Consider the following 23986-nt stretch of genomic DNA (forward strand, 5'->3'; position numbering starts at 1 on the left):
AGCAGGACAGGTCAGGGTCTGAAGAGCTCTACCACTGTTTCTCAGATGGCAGGAGCAGAGGGCCAGAGTGCCTAGGGAAACCCTCTGTATTAAGTCATCTAGACCCTTAACATATCTGGGAAAGATGCAGGGAGCAGAGACTTAATGCATTTGTTTTCCTTTTTCTAAAGTAAGCTCAACCTCCAGAAGCCCAGGAGGCATCAGGCTGGGGTAAGCTGCCAGGCCCCCCCTTAACTGGGGCGGGGAGGCCCAGTTATAGGATGATTCCTGTGGGGCTCAGCGCGGCAACCAGGCCTCCCCCCAGAGCAGGGAGGTGTGATGCCCACAGACGGAACCCGCTCCCCGGGAGCCGCCTCTTCCAGACCACGCAGCTCCGGAGAGCCCCACAGCACAACACGCCTTCAACTCTTCCTAGCCGAGTGCGCATGCGCGAGGCAGGCACCGTAACTCCACCACAACCCCACAGCGGGGAACTGGAGGTCAAGGGTTTTGGAACCACGCTTCCCATCAGGCACCGCGCTTCTCGCGAGATTTGTCTTGAAACAGCAGGCGGGAGAGTCGGCTGTGCCGTTGGGCTGAAGCGGAGAGACACGGGCTTAGGGGCGTGGCGGCAGGAACGGGCCCTTGGCGGGGCTGTCTCGCTCCACCTCGCGCCCGCGGGCCAGTCTGGGCGAGGCCGTGTCCTGCCGCCCGGCTTCTCCCACCCGCATCCCTGGCCGCGCGGCGCGGCGGGTTTCGCTGTTGCCCCTCGCTTGGCGGGCGGCGCCTCTGCCCGCTGCAGCCGCAGCCATGCTGGACCCCGCGGCTGCCCCCAGGACCAGCGCCGCGTCCCGGACCAGGAGCAGGACCAGGAGCGGGGCCTCCGCCGGGCCCGGCCAAGACTCTGGCGTGTCCCCGTCCGCGGCCCCGCGCCACGCAGCTGAGGAGCGGGCCCGGCCGGTGCCCAGGCGGAAGGTACTCGTCGGCCCGCAGCGCCGCCCCGTCGCCCCGCTCCGCGCGGCTGGGAAGCCACTTCCCCAGGCGTTTCGGCTTCTCCTGGAGCCACCTCAGGGACCGACCCAGCTCGGTTCCGACCGCGGGTGGGAGCCAAGCGCACTCGGGGACGGCGGGGCGGGGCGGGCCGCGGTGAGGAGAGGGAACGCGAGTGGGTTGAGTAGGTGAATTGGGATGGAGGTAGTTAATATCTGGGGGCACGAGGGAGGAAACGGCCAGTCCAGGCAATGAGATGAGAAACGGTAGTCCGTGCGGAGGCAAAGCTTAACTCAGTTCAGTGTGTGGGCGATTTCTTTGCAGTTGGGGAGCCTAAGTTGCTTTTTCAAGTTTAGATGTTTAAGTACAGCTGCTCGGAGGCTGGTTGGGGGAATGTCTGTGAGGTTACACTGCTCCACCATGGGCTTTTGGCTTGTTCTGAAATAGATGTTGAAGCTCTTCCAAGGCTTTCTTCTCTGAGATTTATGGCTCTTTAGTGGACTTTCCATAGCAGATCTCTCTGATACTCGGCTTGTGCTCACTCACGCTGCTGCCTCTCTCTTCTGCAGTAATATACTGCGACTGCAGTGCTCACACAGCAGAACTCAGTCTCAGAGATTGCCTTCACCCTGAAAAACTTATAATGTATGTCAAGGATGTCAAACATGGCCCAGTCACCTGGGTCATCTGGCCCCAAACTTTTGCCTTGACTCTGGCTGCAGTGGTGGGGATTGCCATGGCAGCTGCAGCAGCACCCTGGGGAGAGCAGCATGGTTGGCAGAAACCCTGCTATTGTGACTGAAGCCAGGACGAAAGACTTGGCTCAGCAGGCACTGGCCCCAGTGAAGCTGTCTGCCTCCCAGTGAAAGCCAGGGAACTGTCTACAGCCATAGAAAGCCCTGCCATGGCCAGGTAACAGAGATTTTCCACTCTCACCAGGGCATGGGCTGCTGCCATGGAACCCCATACCTTTTTCTTGCTGGGGCACTTGTTGCCAGTCTGGCACCACAGCCAGAAGCCTAGAACCTAGGATCAGGTTGCAGTAAAGGGGCTTCTGCTTGTGATGCTGGTGAAGCTACTAGTCTCTCAGCAAAAGTTGGAACTTGGGCTGTTGCTCCAATGGTGCAGTTCCTGGCCACTGTGACACTGGAGTTGAAATCCTTTTACAGCCACCTCTTCTCCCATGCCCTCCATGCCTTCTGAGACCAGGGTGATTTGTAATCTGCGGAAGGCTGGGGAGATGTGCCTAGTCACTCCTGATCCCAGCAGGGAATGGAGCAGCAGGGAAAGACTCCCTGTATTTGCCCCAGACTGGACTCTGGGGAATTGGGTGGAGCAACCTCTTCCCTGTTTGTAGTTTCCAAGAGTAGAAGGACCACTGGGGCAAAGCCTCTTGCTCCTACCTCAAACAGGGCAATCATTCTGTGGTATAGTATTTTTGTGATTTTCAAAATATAAGAGCTCTGATTCTGGGAGTTTTACAAGCTTATCACTAGAAAATATGTCCTTAGCATGTTACTCTTAAGGTTCCAATTTACTGATAAATGTAAACGCTTACAGTAGTTCTCTTTTTACTTTCTCTACTAAGCATCAGTCTGATTCAAGGAGACAGAGATCAGCTATGTTCCCTGACCTTGAAACTGCCACACCCAGGTTGCTATTCAGAAAAATCTTCCAGACTCGTAAGTATAACCCCCTTCTCTGGAAAAGCAGACATTTCATAGACATTAGGGCTGGAAGGGACATCGCAAGATCATTGGGTCTAGCCCCCTGCCCAAAGGGCAGGAAGTCAGTTGGGGCAAATGATCCCAGCAAGATAGACATCCAAGTGTTTCTTGGAAGTGTCCAGAGTAGGTGCTTGCACCACTTCTGGGAGGAGTCTATTCTAGGCTTTGGGGACATGGACAGTAAAGAAGTTTTTTCTTATGTCCAGCCTAAAATGGTCTTCCCAGAGTTTGTGACTGTTAGACTTTGTCTTCCCTTGGGATGCCCTGATGAACAGACATTCTCCCAGTTCCTGATACACACCCCTTATGTACTTCCATCTAAGATGCAATTTTAAAAGAGTTGAGAAGAGAGAGATGTTCATAATTTTTACGCTGTTGGGGATGGGGGAGAGAAATTCAGACCTTCTTTTACAAAGATCATGCTTTTATACAAAATGTTAGCTCTAAGGTTATTACAACTGTGAAAGGCTTATACAAGAAATTTTGACTTTCAAAGGTAAATGCTTGATCTTTGCAGAACAGCAAAAAAAATCTTGCTTCTGTTTCTCCTGTTATCAGAATTACTGGACAAGTAAATCATGAATGCTTTACCCCATCTACTTCATAGGAATTGCATGAAAATTTCCAACTTATGACTGCTTTGGGGTGGGCATTTATGAGCTACCAGCTGCTTCCTCATTTGTTTTTTTTAAATTTTAGTAACCCTAAATAAAACCTAAGCAGCAAGATGCCTTTCTGCAAAAAAAATATTTTTGAGAACACAGGTTTCATTTTCATTGAGGAGCAGATCTTAAATGGTTCTCCCTGTCTCCACTCCATTGCTGCACTCTTAATTGGTGAATAAATATATTTTTTTATTTGCCACTTTGAAAAAGAACTGAAGCATGTTTCTCTTGCTTCACTCGCACCTTACCACTTTTGCTAGGTTCATTTGTGGTAATGAAGTACTTTGTTTTGTTTACAGAGCCAGAGGTTTCACCTCTGGTTCCTAAAATATCTGAGCCCTGGGAACCTCGAGAGTCTGGATCAGAAACCCACTCAGAAAGGATTTCCAATACGTAAGTACATTTTTATTAGAGTCATGAAGTTGTAGAGAAAGCTGTGTTTTGCCTCCCCTGGCAGAAAGTTCAGAGTTCCAATGTGTTGTGCAAATGCTTCAAAAATATCTGTTTAAAGGTCTAATGTACATAGTTTTAGCTATATGGAGGCATGATTTCTTAGGATGTGAGCACCAAAGGTGCTCAGTCTTCAGACCACAGACCAGATCCAGCTTTTCATTCAGCCTGCAGTGCTCCCCATGGGTGTGGTGCCAAATCTCAGGACCCATGAGGAGCCCCAGGCCCTGTGTGCTGGATGGGATGCCCAATTCCAGTGTGCAGGGCTGGGTTGGGGCAGCACCAAGCCCCTAGTACTCAGCCCTGCACGGTGAGTGGAAGTAGTGCCATTCTTCTGGCCCATGAGGCAAAAAGGTTGAGCACCATTGCAGTAGACTGGGTGCAGGCCTGCAGTGCCAACTCTGACCTGTCCAGGACTGGAAGTGCATGCAGTGCTTTTCCCAGGTGGTCTGGGGCAGGTATTGTATATAGCACAAATACATGACCAGGTGGGGTGGGAGCTGTATCTGGCATGTGGGAGACCCACGGATCTGTCCCCTCCCCAGCTCTGCATGCCAGATCCAGATCCCATTTTAGCCAGTCCAAGGCTTTACTACTTGCTCCAGAACCTGTACTACACATAGCTTGTGCCCCAGAGTGGGTGGCACAGTCCCAGACCAGCCAGGTTGGTCACTGAATCCAGTGTTGATGGGGGAGGATGTCCTGAACTGGACCTGCACAGGTGCTGCATACAGTGCAGGTTCTGGAGTGGCTGCTGTGTGGGGCGCACATCTTGGGGCCTGCGCATTGTTGAAATAAGGACCGTGGGTATTGTTTGTGGAAAATGTCAAGACCCAGGGCCAGCACCGGGGGTGGGGGGGCAGAGGATATGGCTTCACAGCCTGGATCCCTGCACTAAAAGTTCCACTGCTTTGTTTTAGTAGCATGAAGATACAGCTGCCAGACCTTGTTTCTGAGGATACATCTATAATTACATTTCACATGAGTAGGAAGAAAAAGAAATTGAGCATTTCTGAATTTGAGAGAGCAGTGGATGAGCGATTTCCTCAAAACCTGGGTAAGGCCTCAGTCGGGGGTTCCTTGCTTGAGTCTTCACATCATCATTTTCAAAGAGCTTCAAAAGATTCCTTTTGAACTTCATAGCTGCAGTAGTTCACTGCTGAGTGTCTTTTTCTCATTATGCTCTTCAGCACCGGTGGGGAAATGTTTGCAACTTTTTTATTGTAGATGGGACTAAGGCTACTACTAAGCAGATGCAGGGTGACAAGCATCAATTATCAGCAATTAAACTAACTTGTATAGCAGTAACAGGCCCTGATGCATGTTGGAAGTACAAAAACGACACTGGAGTATGGTCAAAGGCCATCTTTTTTATATTAAGAATAAAGATGGTTAGGCTTCTAAAGCCACTAAAATTACAAGTACTATACTTACCCAGATCCAAGATGACTTCAAATTTAATATGACCCACACCAGTAATTATTTTCTGTACATGGAAGACTATACATTTATTATAATTTTCCACATATAGAATTTAATTAGTGGAAGATCATCTTCAATTCATCCCCCTCATTGCTGTGGTGGGCAAAGCAGTGGCAGGGGCTGAGGGGCCAGATCCCTGCTCCTTGCCCCCTGCTCCTCTGTGCCTGCCCCTTGCTCAGTGGCGTAGTGTGGGTCTCCAGGGGCCAATGCTTACGTTTGCGGTGCCTCCCCACCCCCGTCTGCAGCAGGGCAGAAGGGGGGCTGGGTGGGTCCCCTGGCAGCCAATCACCGAGCCTGGAAGTGCCGGAAGTGGAACCAGAGGTGGTGGTTTGGGACCAAGTACTCCTGGAGCTGGCAGCTGGCATGCCATTTCCCCCCACCCACCCTCCCCAGTCACTATGGTACTGCCCCTGCTGCCTGGACATGGTTTAACTGAGGTAGGAAGGGGAGGCAAATTTGCCCAGGTTCTTGCCAGCATCCATCTGATGTATTTCTAAAATGTGAGAGTTAAAATGCTCATGCTCTGTTATAGTATGAAAAGTCATGACTAAAAGACAAAACTCCAAACTTGCTTTGTCTTTTTCTGGGATTGTATGGCATGGCACATGTTTTGGTAACTGCTTCACCAAGGCTTACAGTGTGTTTATTTGTCCAATGTTTCTCCAAAAGTTCCAGACTTTTCCTTATTTAGAAGGAAAATGGTTACGAAGGAATGTTATGATCAGGTTGAAGTTTCAGCAGGCTGTGACTACTTTGGGGTTAAAGTGAATGAAATGGCATTGCCAGTAAGGCTGTGCGAAGCTTTGGTCACCGATTTGATCCAGAGGAGATTTGGCCCAATTTGGTGGCTGAATCTCTGAATCCAAATCAAATTGGGAGATCCATTAAAAGGTACGAATTGAATCTGAAGCCTCCAAATTGATTTGGAGATTCGGATCAGCCGGGGAGAGAGAGGCACAGCTGGGTGGCTGCAGGTTCCCCCATGGCTCCTCTGGCTGTACCTGCCTCTCCCCTGGGCCCCATCCCCTGTGCGGCCCAGCCTCCTGGCATTTAAAAGCCCCGCACCCACTGGCTATAACAGTCTGGGAATCAACAACAACAACAAAAAGCCCCATGCTCACCAGCTGCAGCAGGGGCTGTGCAGGCTCTGGAGCCATGTGGCAGAGTCCTCCCCGCGAAGCCCCTTCTCCTCAATGGCTGCCCTGCCTGGCCCCAGCATCCCAGCAATTTAAATGCAGGGCTTTTTTTTTTTTACCCGCTGCACCAGTGGGGATCAGGGTCTCTGGGTGCTTGTGGCAGAGCCCACCCCCATGCAGTGGGGGTGCAGCAGGGATTACCCCTCACTGCCTGGCACCCACACGGCAGCTGGCCCATGGTGCAGATGTAGCACAGCTCCCTGCACTGTCTGGGAGCTGGGGCTAAGCGCTGCTGGGCTCCAGGTGACTGTTGGAGCCACCCTAGCTCCCAGACCGCACATAGTGTTCTGCCGAGCCATGCTGCACCCACGCTATGAGGCAGGTGCCAAGCGGGGAGGGGGGACAATCCCCCCTGCCCTGCACTGTGCAGGGGGGCTCTGCCATGAGCCCTCAGACAGAGGCCCCAATTGCTGCTGCTGCTGGGAAGTGTAGAAGTTTATTTGTTGTTTTTTTTTTTAAGTGCCAGGCAGCCATGGAGGCTTCTCCTGCGGCTCCCCCTGCCTGGGGAGAGAGGCAGGCACAGCTGGAGGAGCCACGGGAGAACCTGCAGCCGCCCAGCTGTGTCTGCCTCTCCCCAGCAGATCTGAATCTCCAGATCGATGTTGAATTGGCGCTGAAACTGATTCAGCCGAATCAAATGGGGACAGTGGTTCGTATCTGGCTAGCACTACGGAAGAAAGAGACTTGGGGGTCATCATTGACCACAAGATGAACGTGAGCCTGCAGTGCGATGCTGCAGCTACTAAAGCGACCAAAACGCTGGCTTGCATCCATAGATGCTTCTCAAGCAAATCCTGGGACGTCATTCTCCCCTTGTACTTGGCCTTGGTGAGGCCGCAGCTGGAGTACTGCGTCCAGTTTTGGGCTCCACAATTCAAAAAGGATGTGGAGAAGCTTGAGAGAGTCCAGAGAAGAGCCACGCGCATGATCAGAGGTCAGGAAAACAGACCTTACGACGACAGGCTGAGAGCCATGGGGCTCTTCAGCCTGGAAAAGTGCAGGCTCAGGGGTGATCTGATGGCCACCTGTAAGTTTATCAGGGGTGACCACCAGGATCTGGGGGAACACTTGTTCACCAGAGTGCCCCAAGGGATGACGAGGTTGAACAGTCATAAAATACTGCGAGACCATTTCAGGCTGGACATAAGGAAGAATTTCTTTACTGTCTGAGCCCCCAAGGTCTGGAACAGCCTGCCATCGGAGGTGGTTCAAGCACCTACATTGAACACCTTCAGGAGTAAATTGGATGCTTATCTTGCTGGGATCCTATGACCCCAGCTGACTTCCTGCCCTTTGGTTGGGGGGCTGGACTCAATGATCTTCCAAGGTCCCTTCCAGCCCTAATGTCTATGAAATCTATGAATCAGCCAAATTCAGTTGAATACTTCCCTATTCGCACAGGCCTAATTGCCAGCACCAAGGTGCATATAAAATAAGTTTTATTGCCCTTTCAGTAGAGGTGCACCGATTAAAAGGAAAATTGACATTATCAGCATTTTTCGGCCAGCATAGCTGATAATGCCATCGATAAATGCTGTGTGCATGCGTGCAGCCACAGCATGCACACAGCCAGGAATGCATCCTGGCAGCTTGGAGAACAGTATCTGGCTGGTAAGTCTGTGGGGTGGTGGGGCATTGAGTTCCCCACGGTGAGGCAGGGAGTGGGACTGAGGCAGGGTCAGGGGCAGTTACTGCCCAGCCACAGTGAAGCAGGGTGCGGGATGGATCCATGGGTGGCTCATCCAAGCAGTGCGGAGGGGCAGGGAAGGGAGACAGCTCCCCACCGTGCTGCATGCACCCCCAGGGAAAGCATGGGGGGCATGTGCCCCCTGATTTGTGTATGGGTTGAGGGTAGGCTGCCTACTGTGGGGTTGGGGCCAGTGGCTGCATTGGCCTCTTCCCAGCAGGGAGGCTGGACCAGGGCTGTGGATAGGGCAGGCGGCAGCAGCTCTGGGAGGGGGTGCTACAGGGTGGGATATAGCCACCCCAGAACTCCCCACAGCCCTCCCTCCCAGCACTGCTGCCTGTCCTGCCTCAGGTGCAGCCCATCCCAGCACCCTTGCAGGGAAGAGGCCAGAACAGCCTCTGGCCCTGAGCCGACAGTGGGCGGTCCACCCTTACCCTGCACACATCTGGGGAGCACATGCTCCCCATGCCTCCCCCTGGGGAGGTATGCAGTGGGTGCATCTGCCCTGCCCCTCGGATGAGCCACCCACAGTTTTGTCCTGGGCCCTGCCCCACCCGGCTGGGCAATTCCTGCCCTTGCCCCAGCCCCACCCCCTACCTCACCATGGGCACCTTGATCTTCTCCCATGCCTCTTTCTTTCCCCATGCCCCTTCCCCCCCAGGCTTACCAGCTAGATGCTGCTCTCCAAGCTGCTGTCGGCTATCAGATCAGTATCGGGTGATATGGCTGGTTAATAATCGGCAAAAAAAATCTTTATCGGTGCACCCCTACCCTTCAAAGCTGTAATGTGTTAATCAGCAACTCTGGAATTCTGAGTAGGAATCCTGAAGTTGTCTTGTCACTTTATTTTTGTAAGAAAATAAAATTCCAGTGTTCTTCACTGTTATGTCTGTTAAGTATTCTTCCTTCCCCTCCCAGCACCATACTGGTGCCTAGATACAAGGTGGTATACTCACTGTTTTTAGAATAAATGGCTCTGGAAGGTTGAAAGCAGATCTGTTTTCTAGAGTGTAATATCTGTATAAGCTATGTCATGCTCGATTACAATGACCTCTCTCTCTTCCACTTCTTTCTAGCCCAATCAATGTCAGATGACAAATCTTTGACAAGGTGAGTTAAACCTCAATTTTTGCCTGTTTTGACTACTACTGCTCCGATTCTTCCCTAACTCTGAGTAGCAGAATGGATGGGCATGTACAAAGTTTGTTCTTCTATATCCAGTGCCTCCCTGGCCGCTTTTTTCTTTCTGACAATCATACGTGATAGAAATTGAATTGCATAATAAGGCAGCCTTGCAGTTTGATATGGGGGTTGTAGTGTGAAGGTGACCACATCTGCTTCTGTTACCTTGAAATTGTGGATACAAAAGATTAAGTTCTGGTTTTATTCCTTCTTCTCATTATGCCCCACACACCTAGGCTGGATCTGCATTTTGCTGCAGTTGTTTTATTTACATTTCTAAAATATGACTGACTTTCTCCCATCTGCTAACATTCATCTATAACCCTCTGCAGTTTACATGGCATACTCCTTCTCTTCCTCACTAATTTCTTACGTTGTTGTCCTCAAAATCCATAAATAATGTAATGAAGAACTGTCTTCATGTGTTCATCTTTCAATCAGTACTTTCTCTTTCACTGTGCCTAGTTCAAGACCTTAAAAGCTCTTCACAGTTCTGCCTTCCTTTTGCTATGCCAGTAATGTGAACCTGGGATTGTCCCCACCCACACTTTTCTTTCATCATTCCTATGCCCTCTCTCTTCCATGCCAGTTCCATTTGTACCCCTATATAATTCAATTTTGTGTATCCTTGTTGCTTAAAAAGTATTTTTTTATGACCCATTTCAACTGATTCTTAATGGAAAGAATCAGGGGTAGCTGAGAACAGCTTTCTGTATCATTCCCATGCTTTGCATTGTTGTCTGTCTTATTCCTTGCTTTGAGTTTATAATCCTTTTTTACTTTGTGGACAGTTTCTAATACTTTTTGAGAATTTGCTTTGAGGTTTTTTTTTCCTGTTTTTCCCCTCCTATGTTTTGTAACCAGACCTGTAGTTTCCCTCTTTCTTTTTCAGTGTTTAAACATTTTAAGACCTTAATCTTTTTTCAGGCACATCAGCAATGCAGCCTCCTCTAGGTAGGAGTCTGTAAAAGGGGTCATAGCCATTCTGATTCTTCTGAAACATGTGCCTTAAGTGCTCTACAGAATTTTCACCTTGCTTTAGCTTGCTTCATTTTGCTGACTAATATCTAGCTATTTAAATTACCTAAGTGTGTCTTTGGTATCGCTTGAGTTGAAAAGAAAAGGTAGATAGTGCACTGGAGAGTATTGTCCAATGATCTGTAAGGTCCCTTCTAGTCCCTAACAACTATGAAAGGATCTAGCCTTCTCTTCCGTTTCATCTGTGAAAAGTACAGTTCATTGAAAATATTTATATCATGGGGTTTTCCTATGCTGCAGCAGTCGTATGGAGAGTATATATCACTTTTTTGTTTTAGACTGAATCTTGTGCCTTTCTAGAGGTGCCCCTCTTGATGTCAGTTTCTGTTGGTGAACCATTTTGACTTAATACATGCCATCCTATACAAAGTGGGAGCGTGGCAAGAGACCTCTTCCTATTTCATCCTCTTTCTCAATGGGTTGCCAATACGTAAAGCAAATGTGAAAAGATGAATTGGGAAAAGACCAATTGCCTGGCAAGCAAAATCCTAACCACAGTTTTTCCATAGCACAACCTAGAGGAATATGTTTTTCTTGTTATAGTCTTCTTCCCTGAACTTTGATGACTAAATGCTGCCTTATGTATCATGGCATGGGTTGAGGAGAGAGTCCTACAGGAAAAAGTATCTATCAGTCTTCTTGGGCTTTCAAAGCTTTCACTTGCATACCAGTTATGGGTAGACTAGGAGTATGAGCAACTTGGGTATTATTGCCCATGCTGTTGTATATAGTTGTTTCATGACCTAGCTTTTTGACTGTTGCATTGTTTTCCTCTGAGTTGTTGTGTATGTTATCTAATCTAGTTAAGGGGCTTAATTAATACTTTAAGGCTCAACTCTTGGTCAGCAGCAGCAGATCTGTAATTTAGGGAGAGAAGAGGAGATAGTAGTTCTAGAGCAGCAGTGTTAAATTCATCTGGCCCTGCAGGCCAGATCAGGCCTGCAGACCTCCCAGCATGCTGAATCCAATGGCATGCAGCACTCATTCCATAGCTTCCCTCACCCCCTGTGTGCCAGATCAAGTGTTTGTTCCTGCAGTTCTGGGACTGGTGCTGCATGTGGCACCCACTCCATAGCAGGTGTTGGGGACTGTGAATCCAGCTTGGTAAGGAGGGGCTGCTGGACTGGCCCCACATGAGGCGAGCACCAGGGGCTGGCCAGATGATGTGGCTCTGCCATATTTTTGACACCCCTGTTTTAGAGCAGGGGTTGTTAACTGGGGTAAACGTACCCATGGGGGTACTTTGAAAGGTTCCAGGGGGTATGCAGGGGCGGGCAGGGACAGAGCACAGCCCCTGTCATGCAGGAGCAGGGCTGCACAGACACTGCGCTGCTGCCATTCACCACACCCCTGCTCCACGTCTGGCTGCTGCACCCCCCCCCGGTACACTTACTAAAAAGGGGGCTGCCAGGGGTACACTTATTAAAAGAGTTGAAAACTGCTGTTCTAGAGGGTTGTTATCATCTTTTTCCCTTTTCAGATCCCTACAAGCTTCTTTTGCTACCCCAGTTCCACCAAACACTATTGAAAAAAGAGGCTTACTACGGAGGCCAAAGAATCGCAAAACTGTCAACGTGGATGCTTTTGAAGGAGGCGTGGAGCAAAATTTGTTACAGATAAAAGACGGTGAGTTTCTCTTGTTATTATTCTCCTAGTTTGGGTGGGAATGCATCCTGTATAGGGTGCTTCTTTGGAAACCAATCTCTGGGATGTGCTGAACAGGGTTTCCAGGGCACTTTAATTTTTAGTGACCTGGAAGTGATTCTGAACACTGAAATTTAAGAATGGCACAAACCCTTTATCTAAAATCTGTGATGTTTTAACCTGCTTCCAAGGTCTGAATTCACTTCTCATTGCTACCAGATCATTGACTAGCAGTGACTACTACCAGAATAGGAGTTGGGACCTTGAAGTTGTTTGAATTGCTTCACCTTTTTTTTGCATCATCCTCTTAAGACTGGGTCTTAAGAAATCTTGGACGGTGGGAGAAAGTGGAGAGAACTGAAGTGTCTAGTGATTATCAGTTTGCTATCTGACAACAAAACAGCTTATCCTCTGGTTCCCCTTTTCTTTACAGGGATTGCAGGGTGGTTGTGCTGTGGTCAATGCACATTCATGATGCTTTCACACTGCTGGAAAGTGTTGAGGTGCTACTACAACACAGCAGTTTCAACTTCTTTATTTTTGATGAAATCATATGGATGAATTGCAGTTAGTAGTATCACAGGTAGTGCTGATGTCTGAGACCAGAATGAAAGAGTTTTAAGTAGTCTTGACTAAAGATTGAGTTACATTTAAATTTTTGTCAACAAAGCTGTGTCCAGAGTGAAAAACAATAGCACCCCAAACTGGTAGGTAGTTCTACCTGCCAAAGCTTTTATGTGAATTCAGTTATACCAGCAAAGAGTGTTCTTTAGCTGGTATAAACTGCCTCTGCTGCACTGATCATCCAGTATAATTATGGTGGAAAATCTTTTTAGGTATAGGCAAGCCCTAAAATATTCCTTCTGTTTTGCTCCTCAACCTGTACAGGGAGCACTATTGACCTTTTGGCTCTTAGAGTCTTTTTTTAGTAGCTCTCCAGCTTCCCTTTTCATCTACCATGAAGAAGCAGAAAATGAGTGGAAAGCAGTGTTTCATATAAATAAATGCACTTATTTTAGCTATTGCGTGGTATATAAACATTATTTACTAAAAGACCAAATAAAAAAGGGCATCCCTAAAATAGGCTAATTAACGCCTGTTGCCATTCAAGACAATCTGTTTTGAAGGCTACCATTATGTATTTTAATATGCTTTTTTTTTTTTTTAAGTAATGGCTAGAAACTTAAAGCCAGAGAGAGATTGCTGTGTACTCTTCCTTGTGGCTGATGAGCTCAGTTGGGTCACAGATGGTGAATAGGGGGCAGTTGGAGGAGAGTATGGTGAACTTTGAAAAGTTTTAGCAGCATCAGGTCTGTCTGTCTGTCTCGTTATTCTAAGTTTAATAGAACTGTAGGTTAAAAGAGTTGCTGATCAGGGAATGTAACACTCAGAGTATGACCTCCATGTTCTTGCTGTGTCAGATGAATGGAGGAAACAAATCCCATAGTTTGAGGGCCTGTCTTTATGTCCAACCTACAACACACTCAGAAATGGTCAAATGTAGAGATAACTGGGTAGGTACCCCAGGTGCTTTCTTGCTCGGTCTGTTAAAGCACCAGTCACCTTAGTGCTGAAAGCTCAGGTAAGAAAAGAAGTGGCTAGGACCCAAAGCATTTTAGAGCTTCATAAATATTCTTTGTAAACTGGTGTGACCTTGCATCTGGTGGCTGGCACTACCAAGCAGGTGGACAGCCCATTCTGTTCCAAAGCAGGCAATTATCCAGGCTTTGGGACAACTGATGAGGAACGCAGTCCTGGCATGCCAGAATACAGACTGATTTCAGCTTCATTTACAGCTGAACTGTATTTGTACCTTTCTCCAGAAGGTGTTTAGAATCATTGGCTGCACTGCTCTGCAGCTTACATGCAGAAGGCACCTATCTCTTTGTCTGGATTTAAATTGGTAAAAAAGGCTCTTGGATCAGTGGAGTTTTTCTTTTTCTCTTTTTTTTGTGGGCAGGTGCGAAGTGGAGAAGGTCAGTTTTTGACTCGTGTGTGTGTTCCCTGCTAATTTGCATACTTTTTTAGGGCCCTGAATAATTCCCCAAGTTAAACTTGTTTTAAAACTTTTTAAACAGCAGAAAATTATCTTGTGGATTCACAAGCAGTATCCATGACTGGGACAACTGTGATGACGAATGATAGCAAAATCACCTTGAATAACACGGAGCTCTTCGTTCAGCCTCAGCTCAGTGAGAAAAGCCAAGGAAGACTCTCTGCTCTTGAACCACAGCTCTTGGCAAGGAACACTCTAGAACGAGGGAGTAGAGCTTTCAGCACAGCTGAGCCAGAGCCCCAGAAAGAGCACTTGGCATCTAATATGGATCCAGAGGAAGAAATGGTACAGGAAGACCATGAAGAATCTGCCGTGGATCATGCTGATAAGTCAGGCCCTGCATCTGTGGGGAAAGCTTGGAGCCTACCCAGGGACCAACAAGATTGTACTCAGCAGAGCAGTTATGTCGAGCAGGTTTCTGGACCAGTATCTGGCAGTAAGTATCATGGGAGCTAGGGTGGGAGAAGATTGAACTGGGACCTGCTGCATAAGCTGCTTTCCACCAAAGGGATAGCTGTTGTAAACATGTTTCCTGAATACTTTAGTCCAGAAAGAGCACTTGACATTGAATGTGAATCAAGAGGAAGAAATGGTACAGGGAGGTCATGAGGACTCTGCCCTGGATCATACTGATAGGTCAGGCCCTGCGTCTGTGGGGAAAGCTTGGAGCCTACCCAGGGACCAACAAGATTGTATTCAGCAGAGCAGTTACGAAGAACAGGTTTCTGGACTTGTGTCTTGCAGTAAGTACTGTGGGAGCTAGGGTGGGAGGAGGTTGAATTGGGACCTGCTGCATAAGCTGCTGCTTCCCCTTAAGGAATAGCTGTTGTAAACTTGTTTCATGGATTCTTTAGTCGCACCTAGATCCCATGTCCTTTTTGTCCTGTAAAGAAACATGTTTTCCCTTGACTGGTCATATGGGCTGTCAGACTTTGTCCCCTAAACATGAGTTTAGGACAGCAGCTTACTGCTGTTTCAATTGCCAGTGCTTACCTTTCTCCTCTTCCCTTGCCAATGAAGTTCTGCCACCAGTGCCTTGTCCTAAAAAAAAAGTCTCTGTTCAGTGGGGACCAATGCAGATTAGTGGGTTTTTCTGCCTGATGAGGGGTAACCCTGTCCTAGTGAGGGGAAGACCTGCTTACCTGCCCTTTCATTTATAGTTACTCTCTGTACCCTGCCTTCTGCCTGATATCTGAGGAATAGTAATCAAGTAGGACATGTATGTCTTTACTTCTTGCCAGTCTCTAAGAGAGCACAAAAGTGAGAGGTCCCCCCGCCCCCTCCACCATGGAGACAAAAGGGTTTTGAAGTCTTCCCCCAAATACTGTAAAGAAGAATTGTGGACATAAACTGTGGTGGCACAGTAGGGAGCTCTACTATGCAGAGCGACCTGCCTCATTGTGTCAGGCCCAGAAACCTTGCTTTGGGGGTCTCCCACAGGGTGCCTACCACCAGCTGTCCTGCTTCCTGGTGAACACCCACAATCCTGTGGTAACACTGACACCACCCTGGCATTGGTTTCTGTTAAGGCTCTGGGGCACACAGACTCTGCAAGCCTTGGGGGTGCTTTGCCCACTGATAATATTTCTGGGTGCCTCTTTCAGCCCAAAGCATCCCCAGATAACCTCAGGTATGACTGAGAGAACATAAGCAGACAAGCTCTGAGCCTGGGCTGGGAGCAAAAGGTTTGCCTACCCCTATAGTGAAATAGCCAGGCACACTGTAACCAGATACCTTTATTGATCAGGGGCATTGGGGAGTAGAACAAGGAGGTCAGAATACACTTTGAGCTAACATAATCAGTCAGAGTCTTACACAGTCTTGGATGTAATAGCCCTTTTTAAAATGCATCTGCCTAGACATAAATCCTAACTCCTGGCTAATTTCCAAGTGTTTACTTACAGGAATTCATCCAGGCTGTAGCTGAGAGAGAGAAGCTAGCGGTTGTTGCCTAGTCCTGGATTTGTAGCTAATGCTTTTGTTGTTACTAGCTTGTGTTGCTGAAACTTTTTTTTCATCCATCTTCATAGCAAGGCTTTAGTTTGAAGTGGTTCTGAGTGCAGAACAGTCTTTTAACCCCTTGCTTAGATTTGGGTTTCTTGAGTTTTTGCCCCAGCAAAACATTGTATGATAAGTTTCAGTTCCAAAACTGTTTTTAAAATGTTTACAAATAGGTGCCTTGGTGTGATAATTAAACCAGTCAAATTTGGAACCAAAAGAGCCTAATTACCTGTGTTTCATGAGAGGATGAGAGTAGGAACTTGCCCAGGAGGCAAGGGTAGAAACAAATGCAGGTGGCTGAAATGTGGTCTGTGTACTGTTCCTGCTGCCCCCAGAAAGTGAAACAGTGATAAAGTGTTGAAGAGGAGCAAAAATTACTGCAAAATACTGGAAATCTTGATCAATGTGCTCTTTCTTCTGGCATTTCTCACAGTTTTGAGACCATGACTTGTCAGCCAGTCCACACATGACTTAGCCAGATTGGTACTTAAGGTCCTACCAGCTGTGTCCAGAGGAATTCTGTACTCTCTGGATCTTATAGTTTAACTAAGGCACAGTGTACTGCACCACAGGCCAATAGTGTTCCAGCTCTTGAAGGGTTATTGCTAGTGGGCTTGGTGGAAGAAATAGGTTGAGTGGGGAATGTGAATGGACAGAGGTATAGCTGTATGTTTTGAGTAAGAAAATTTCAGCCAAACAGTTGGTGTGGAATCGGAGTAGGGATTGGGTCAAGTGACAGGCGTAAGTAAACAGTAGTTGGGAGCATATACCAAGGACACAGCAGTCAATGCTCTACTGTAGTCCTGTTGGAATCAAGCAGGGCAAACAACTGTTCTGAGCAAAGTAAAGGACAGATTTTTGTTCTTTGTTCAGATCCCCTTCCCCTGTATGCCTGAAGTGCAAAAATAAACTGGCAGAACTCCCATGTGACCATAGCTTTCTGAATGTCCAGCTTTTCATAGACAGACCCTTTCCACCCCTGCTGTCACCACAAGTCAAGGCAGACATTTGGGCTCCCTGTCAGCTCAGAGATCCACCCGCACATCATTGAGGGAATTTGTTGCCCGTGTAATTGAGAAGCTGACTTATGGAAATGAAGAAGATGGGATGACTGATACAGAGCAGGAAATGGTGAAGGATGGAGCTGAGAAGGAAGGAATTGCCAGGGAAGGTAAGAAGCACTTTCAGTGTAGTGATGGAAAGCACATGGATGCACTGTTCCAGTCCAAGGCAATAGGCTGCAAAGAGTCTCAAGTAAAGCATGAATTTGTTATTCAGCAGGTTGTGGAAATTAGCTCATCCAAGTAAAAACAAAGGCATTGCAGGATATTATTTTTGGTCAGGTTCTGTAATGGGAATCTCAGGCTGGTTGTTGTGGTCCTTTGTGCATACCTGCTTCTTGCATGGTAACTGCCTCTGAGTTTTCTTCTCATCTGCCACTGGCAGGTCTATCAAGCTCTGTGGATGAAAATATAGATCCATGGGAAAGATGGGTAAATTTTTCTTCCTGGGCAAATCATTCCCCTGCTTCTCCAATCCCATTCCCTTTGATTATCCCAGTGATGTAGATTTGTCATTAGCTATGCATTTGACTCTCCTTTAATTGCCTTAAGGCATCCTACTTGGGTCTTGGGGTTTTACCTGTCACAGTCTTCAGGTGTCATAAAGAAGTAGGGTTGGAAGAGACCTGCAGAGGTCACTTAGCCCAACCCCCTGCCTGAGGCAGGATCATCCCTATCCAAACCATCCCATACAACCATAATCTAAACTCTGCATAAGACTACTCTCAGCCCTGACATAAAATAGACCTAACACCCTAGCCTGGTAGGTAATAGAGGTTGGCTGCTGTGGGTCCCTTGCTACTTCTTTAAAGTGTTGTCAATTAGGGGTGCACCTACAGAGATTTTTGGGGCCAATACCAGTAGCCGATTTTAAGGAGTCATATTGTCCAATACCAATCCGATTTTTCTGATACAGCTGCATGTGTCTGGTGTGGTTGAAGGGGAAAGGGGAGGGAAAGGATATAGGGCAGATCAAGACCCCCACGGTAAGGAAGAGAGTGGGGCTGGGGCAGGCACTGCTCAGCTGGGGCGAGTCAGGGTGTGGGATGGAGCCATGGCTCATCCAGGGGGGTCGGGGAGTGGGGCTCTCACTGCTGCACGCACCCCGGGAGGGCAGCATGTATGTGGCCTGCAGAGGAGCACTGCTGCCCTCGCCCCCCGGCCCTGCTCGTGGGAGCGGGCACAGAGATGCACTCTTTTTTTTTTTTTCCCCCTGCTAGTGGGCCAGCTGTAGAGCTGCAGCTTCTCCTTGACCCCATGGATGGAGCTGGCACTGTGGACCTCTCCTGTGCCTGGATCCTGCTACTACATGGAAGGAGGGAGGTGCCGGGCCAAGAACAGTAGTCAGGCAGAAGCATCCCACCACAGCAGCAAGACTCCTAGCCATATGGTGGATCTGCCCAGCCCCCCTGCAGCAGAAGGGCCCAGGCACTGTATCAGGCTCCTTACGCCTCCCATTGCACTTGTGCCACTGGAGCCTGGACCTGGAAGGCTCCTCCATACTGCCGGGCCAGAGCCTCCCCAGCTCACTCTTGGGGGTCTGGTCCCAGCAGGATGGCCTCTGCTTGGGGCTGGGGCTGTGCAGAACCTGGGCCAACTGGCTCAGCCTCCCTTGGCACTACAGTAAGTGGAGCAGGCAGCCCTGGGTTTGAGCGGTCACTGCCACGCCCTCACGTGGCGAGTGGTGCCCCAGGGCATTCCTGAGTGGCAGCATCGCAGCAGGGATCCCAGGGGGAACATTAGGGCTCCAACAGTGGCCTCCCAGTCTGAAGCTGCTGCACCACTGCTCCTTGAGAATGTCTTGGGGCCACACACCATGTGAGGGGCTGGTGGAGATCACCTTTGGCATTTAAAAGCAACCCAAGATCTACTGTGCACTGCTGCTCCCCACCCCCCACCCAGCAGGTAAGTCTGTGGGGAGGGAAGGAGTGGGCAACAGATAGAAGCAGAGGGAGAAAAAATACTTGGGGGCACAGCTTCCCAGCAGGTAAGTTCCACCCGGCCAGGGCCCGACTTAACTTACCCCTGCTCCTGCCTCTGTGACACTCCCTCATTGCAGGCGCCTCGGTCTAGCCCCCACCCCTTCCTTCCGCCTTGGACTGACCTGCTGCGCTGGGGTGTGTGTGTACATGCATGCAGGCAGGCACTCAGCCCCCCACCCCAGCCTTGGATCAACTCTAAGAGGCTCTGAAATCTACCAATGGATTGAGATCCACTGATTGGTGACCACAGGTCTAAGAGGAAGGACCAAAGGCCAAGAGGGCCACAGCTAGAGAATGAGAGGACCATAGTGCCCATAGCCCAGAGGGGTTGGTGTAACAGGCAAACAAAGCCAGGAGCCTGTAGCCTATAGGGGCTGTTATAATTGATAAGTATGTGTATCATCTACAAGGCAGGGGTGTGGATATTGGGGCAGACAGAGCCCACATATTTAGCCCTTAAGGTGATGAACAGTGACACCTTCATGGTAGAGAGTGAGATCTTAGGGGAAGCCCTGGGGCAGCCTCCCATTTTCTAAAATCATAACAACATCAAGGTGTGTGGCAGGGGACGTGAAAGGGAAATAGCCCAGTGACTGCAAAAGAGTGCAGGTTCTAAGGGCTGAGGGAGCTCTGGGGCATCATGGTCAACCCTGGATCAGGACCTGGTTGCAGCAAAATTAAGTATCATGTTACTTTGTTATGGGTAGCAAGCTGGCCAAGATTTTGTCTGGGGATTCCCTTTAAGCTAGCAGGAGAGTAATTATTCTGTGGTTCTAAAGATATATGCTTTGCTATAGATTAAGGGGGAGATGACTGTTTTCATCCTGCTTCACTTTCGTCCAGGGTGTCTCCATCAAGTACGTGCCTAGAAACTGAGGATGGTGTCAAATGTTACTATTGACGGTTAAAGAGAATCTTGTGAGGATCACAGTTGTGGGCCATGCAGTATTCTGGGAGCTGCAGTGGCTGCCTGGGTGAAGTTTAAGGTGTAGGTTTTGACTTATAAAGCCAAAAATGAAATAAGCCAAGATAGAAATCCCCTCCCTTATTGTGCCGCCCTGCCAAACTTGTGATCAGCATAGGTGCCTGATAAGTGGCAGAATGTCCTGCTGACCATGTCTCTGCCCAGACTTTGAGGGAGAAAGGGGTGTGTGTCAAGGGCTGCAGTTGGTGATTGAGATAGGAACTCAGGCATTTTGCTCCTAGCTTTGGAAAGGTAGCAAACATAAATCCAGGCAGTACTTGCAGCAGGCATAGGCATCCAAAACTATCTTGAGTTGTACTCTACATGCACTGTGTATTTAGATAAATGTCACTACCTTGGGTCTGAAACAGATGGCTATTTGCCTTATGTTGTCTCTGTTTTGAGTGGCCGTCTGGCTTTCAGCCACAAACTGGCCTAAAGCTAGCTCAGGTGGAGGTCAAGATGAGTACAGGGAGCACTGTAAATGAGAGTAACATTCAGAACAACCAGATCATCATCACTTCATTATAAGTGCACATAACATTTCACAGCAGTTCCTTGGTTAGCAGGCAAGTTTCAAAGGAGGTTTGTGGGCCTGCTATTTTGGAAATATTTATGGGGTATAATGTCATTTTTAGGGGCCTAGGTGATTGCGGGGAGTGTGGTGGTTGACTGCAGCCTCCAGATAATTTTGTGGGGAAAATTGTGTTTAGGACCACAAAGTTTTCTGATATCTGCTTGATCTTCCTGTGTGACATCACTTTAATTAAGAATAGATACAAATGCCTTGGACAATGCCATTTTGTGGGTTTTTTTCTTTTTTCTGGGAAGCAGCATGTGGCCATGAAACTGTTTATCTAGGTCTAGGGTTGACAACCTATGGCCTGTGTGCCTGATCCAGCCTGAGGACCTGGGCTTTTGGTAGTGGGGAGCACCAGTTAAGGGTGCTTTCCCTTTGTTGCTAGAGCAGGGGCAGGCAATTATTTCAGGCAGAGGGCTGCTTACCCAGTTTTGGCAGGCTGTCCAGGGCCGCATGGGTAGCCTCACCCCTTGACAGGTGCCCTGCCCCCTGGTCACCATCTTGGGACCAACATCCCAGAAACAGTATCAGTGAGGCCTAAAGCAGGGTGCAGGCTGAAAGTGGTCTGTGAAGCCGGGCTGGGCTGCACCAGTAGGGAGAGAGGGGAGCTGATTCGGCTCCATAGAGCCTCTGCCAGCTAGGACCCCGCGCTCCTGCCACCCTGCTCTGGGCCCTGTCAGCACTGGCCCCAGGACACTGGTGCGGGCCCCGTGTTTCCACTGGCTCCCCACCCACTCACTCCCAGTGCCCCCCAGCCCCACAGGGAAAAGTGGCCACTCACCCGTCCCATGGATGGCGCTCCCTGCTGCAGCTGCTGTCAGCCAATGTGGGGCTGTCTGGAGTAGGTACAGGCAGTCCCACATGGGCTGCAAGTGGCTACAGTGCAGGGCGCCAGCCATAGGGCAAGCGAGGGGCCGCTTCTCCTTGCACTCAGCAGCAGCTTGTAACCCACCCTGCTGCCAGCATGGGCCCTGTGCCAGCTCTAGGCTCATCCGTCGGCAGCAGTAGCTGTGGCCCCCCCACTTGCTGTGCTGGGCAGTGTTGGCTGCTGCTGCCCACCTGGAGCTTGCACACTGGGCAGCCCAGAGGCGGCGGTGGCCAACACTGCCCAGCGCAGAAAGCGGGGGGGCCGCAGCTGCTGTCACCATGTGCAGGCCCCGACGGGTGAGCCTGGAGCCGGCGTGGGGCCCAGGCTGGCAGTGAGGCCAGGTTACAAGGTGGTGCTGAGCGCAGAGGGGAAGCAGCCCCGCCCTGCCCTGTGCTGCAGCCGCTTGCAACCTGCCTGGGGCTGCCTGTGCTTGCTTCAGACAGCCCCGCACAGGCTGCAAGTAACTGCAACAGGGAGTGCTGGCCACAGAGCAGGGGAGGGGCTGATTTTGCTCCTTGCAGGGAAGGAGCCCAGGGAAAAGCTAAGCGCAGGGGGGTGGGGGCGGGGAAGCACCCCTCACTCGCCCCGTGGCCCACACTCCCTGCTGCAGCTGCTCACAGCCTGCGCAGTGCTGTCCAGAGCAGGCACAGACAGCCCCATGACCTTTTATTTAAATCATGACCTCTAACTGAAATTTAGCATTTCCTTCAGTTATGAATGTAGGCAACAAACCACAGTAGTACTAGCAGTACCTGTGACTGTCACCAATAGAAATCACAGATATTTTCATATCACATTACAGTTGTTGCAGATATCTTGAAATATCGTTTACGCTCATCACTACTTCGAAATTACAGTAGTTATTAGACCCACCGCTAGATCGCACGTGATCAGTCTTCCTGTCTACAGACGCTCATTATTCTGAGAAGGGGTCCATAGGCTTCACCAGACTGCCAAAGGGGTCCATGGCATAAAAAGGTTAAGAACCTCTCGCTTAGAGGGAGCTGGCTGGTCTTTTACCCTTACCCTGTGAATCTAGTTACAGAGCTCCAGTCAAATATGGAATATTCTGAAAAGCTGGGAGAGAAAGTAAGGAAACAAACAGCATCACATATGAATGAAAAAGGGGAAGCCAGAACTCAGATGACCCCAGTAGAAGAGGAAGCGATGATCAAAGATGCTGAAAACCAAGACTCTGGCAACGATGGTAAGAACAGCTTTCACTGCAAAGACATAAGCAGCAGAACAGCCCCTGCAGCTCTTGTTAATGACTTGTTTCGTGTGTGTAAGAACATTAATAATCTTCATCTCCCTAGATTCCAGAATGCAGTGGTAGAAAAACACATCCACCCAAATCCTACTATTGCTGCTGAAGCATTACAAGTGTGTGCCGTAGCCTCCAAAGTGTCCAGAATTAAAACATTTTGACCTATCACTTGCTCCAGCCAAATCCCTGGTGCCCGTGCTTCCCTCACAGTTTCAGTGTGGTTCAAGCTGTCTTGGACTTCAGAGTCTGGCCTGTTTATAACTTTTAGCAGTTAATTTGAACAGTTTTTTAATCACTCTAGGCCAGGGGTGCTCAACTGCTGGTCTGCAGGCCAGATATGGCCCATGGAGCCATGACACCTGGCCTGCATGGGTCCCAAAGTTTGGCAGCAGAGGAGTCGTGGCAGCATATTTCTTAACCTGGGGGGAACCATGCAGGCCAGAAGCATGCTAGATCATCACATGGAGGTTGCCCAGGGCTGATTTGGGCATGCAGGGGCTGGCTGGAGGTGGTGTGGGGCCAGTCTGGCCTGTACACTGATCTGTACCACCAGGATGGATTTTATTTAAATCAAATAGATTTAAATCACGATTTAAATTGCTGGTCAGGAAGCCTCAATTTAATCATCTTTTTTTTCTACAAAAAGTGCATTCTTATTGTGTGATATAATCTTGATACATATTATTCACAACTTGGAGATAGATGTAAGTTTCATTTTTAGAACGTCACACACATTTTAAAGCAGTGATTTTATTTTTATATTTTTTCAGGTTATCTTTGCAGCTACATCAGAACTATAATTTGGTTATTTTATTTACCAAATGTAGTTGAAGTAGATACTTTATAAAGTCATTGGGAGGTAAACGATCTTCAAGTCACTAGATTAATCATGGCTATTTGGGAGATATTTTTGCCACAGTATATTAAGAGGACATCAAATGAGCACTGCAGCCATATGTTGTTAGCTTTGTGGCTTTCTTTACTTTCTTCTAGATTTCTTCTCATCTTTGATTTCTTCTCTCTCTTATGGCTTGGCAAGCATGCTGCCATGATAGGTTTTCCCTTCTACCATACCATCCCCTCACTAGATCTCAAATAAATGGAGAGGCTATACTCAGAAACCTATCCCTCAAGACTTCTGGAATTTTCTGCTCAAAATGTTTCTCT

General features: G+C 48.8%; 1 protein-coding gene across 1 annotated transcript in view; it reads left to right on the forward strand.

Moving 5' to 3' along the window:
• The first annotated feature begins 511 nt into the window (after window positions 1–511).
• Window positions 512–23986, forward strand: part of CENPT (centromere protein T) — a 78610-nt gene continuing 55135 nt past the window's right edge. Inside the window, exons 1-11 of the mRNA XM_019505872.1 lie at window positions 512–822; window positions 859–954; window positions 2558–2651; window positions 3661–3754; window positions 4732–4868; window positions 9253–9286; window positions 11877–12022; window positions 14119–14532; window positions 14642–14839; window positions 17050–17268; window positions 22592–22759. Coding sequence (XP_019361417.1) covers window positions 790–822; window positions 859–954; window positions 2558–2651; window positions 3661–3754; window positions 4732–4868; window positions 9253–9286; window positions 11877–12022; window positions 14119–14532; window positions 14642–14839; window positions 17050–17268; window positions 22592–22759 — 1633 coding nt within the window. The 5' untranslated portion in view covers window positions 512–789. The remainder of the gene's footprint in view (window positions 823–858; window positions 955–2557; window positions 2652–3660; window positions 3755–4731; window positions 4869–9252; window positions 9287–11876; window positions 12023–14118; window positions 14533–14641; window positions 14840–17049; window positions 17269–22591; window positions 22760–23986) is intronic.

Source organism: Gavialis gangeticus, unplaced genomic scaffold (genome assembly GCF_001723915.1).
Source record: "Gavialis gangeticus isolate Ggan-Ray unplaced genomic scaffold, GavGan_comp1, whole genome shotgun sequence".
Classification (NCBI taxonomy): Eukaryota; Metazoa; Chordata; order Crocodylia; family Gavialidae; genus Gavialis; species Gavialis gangeticus.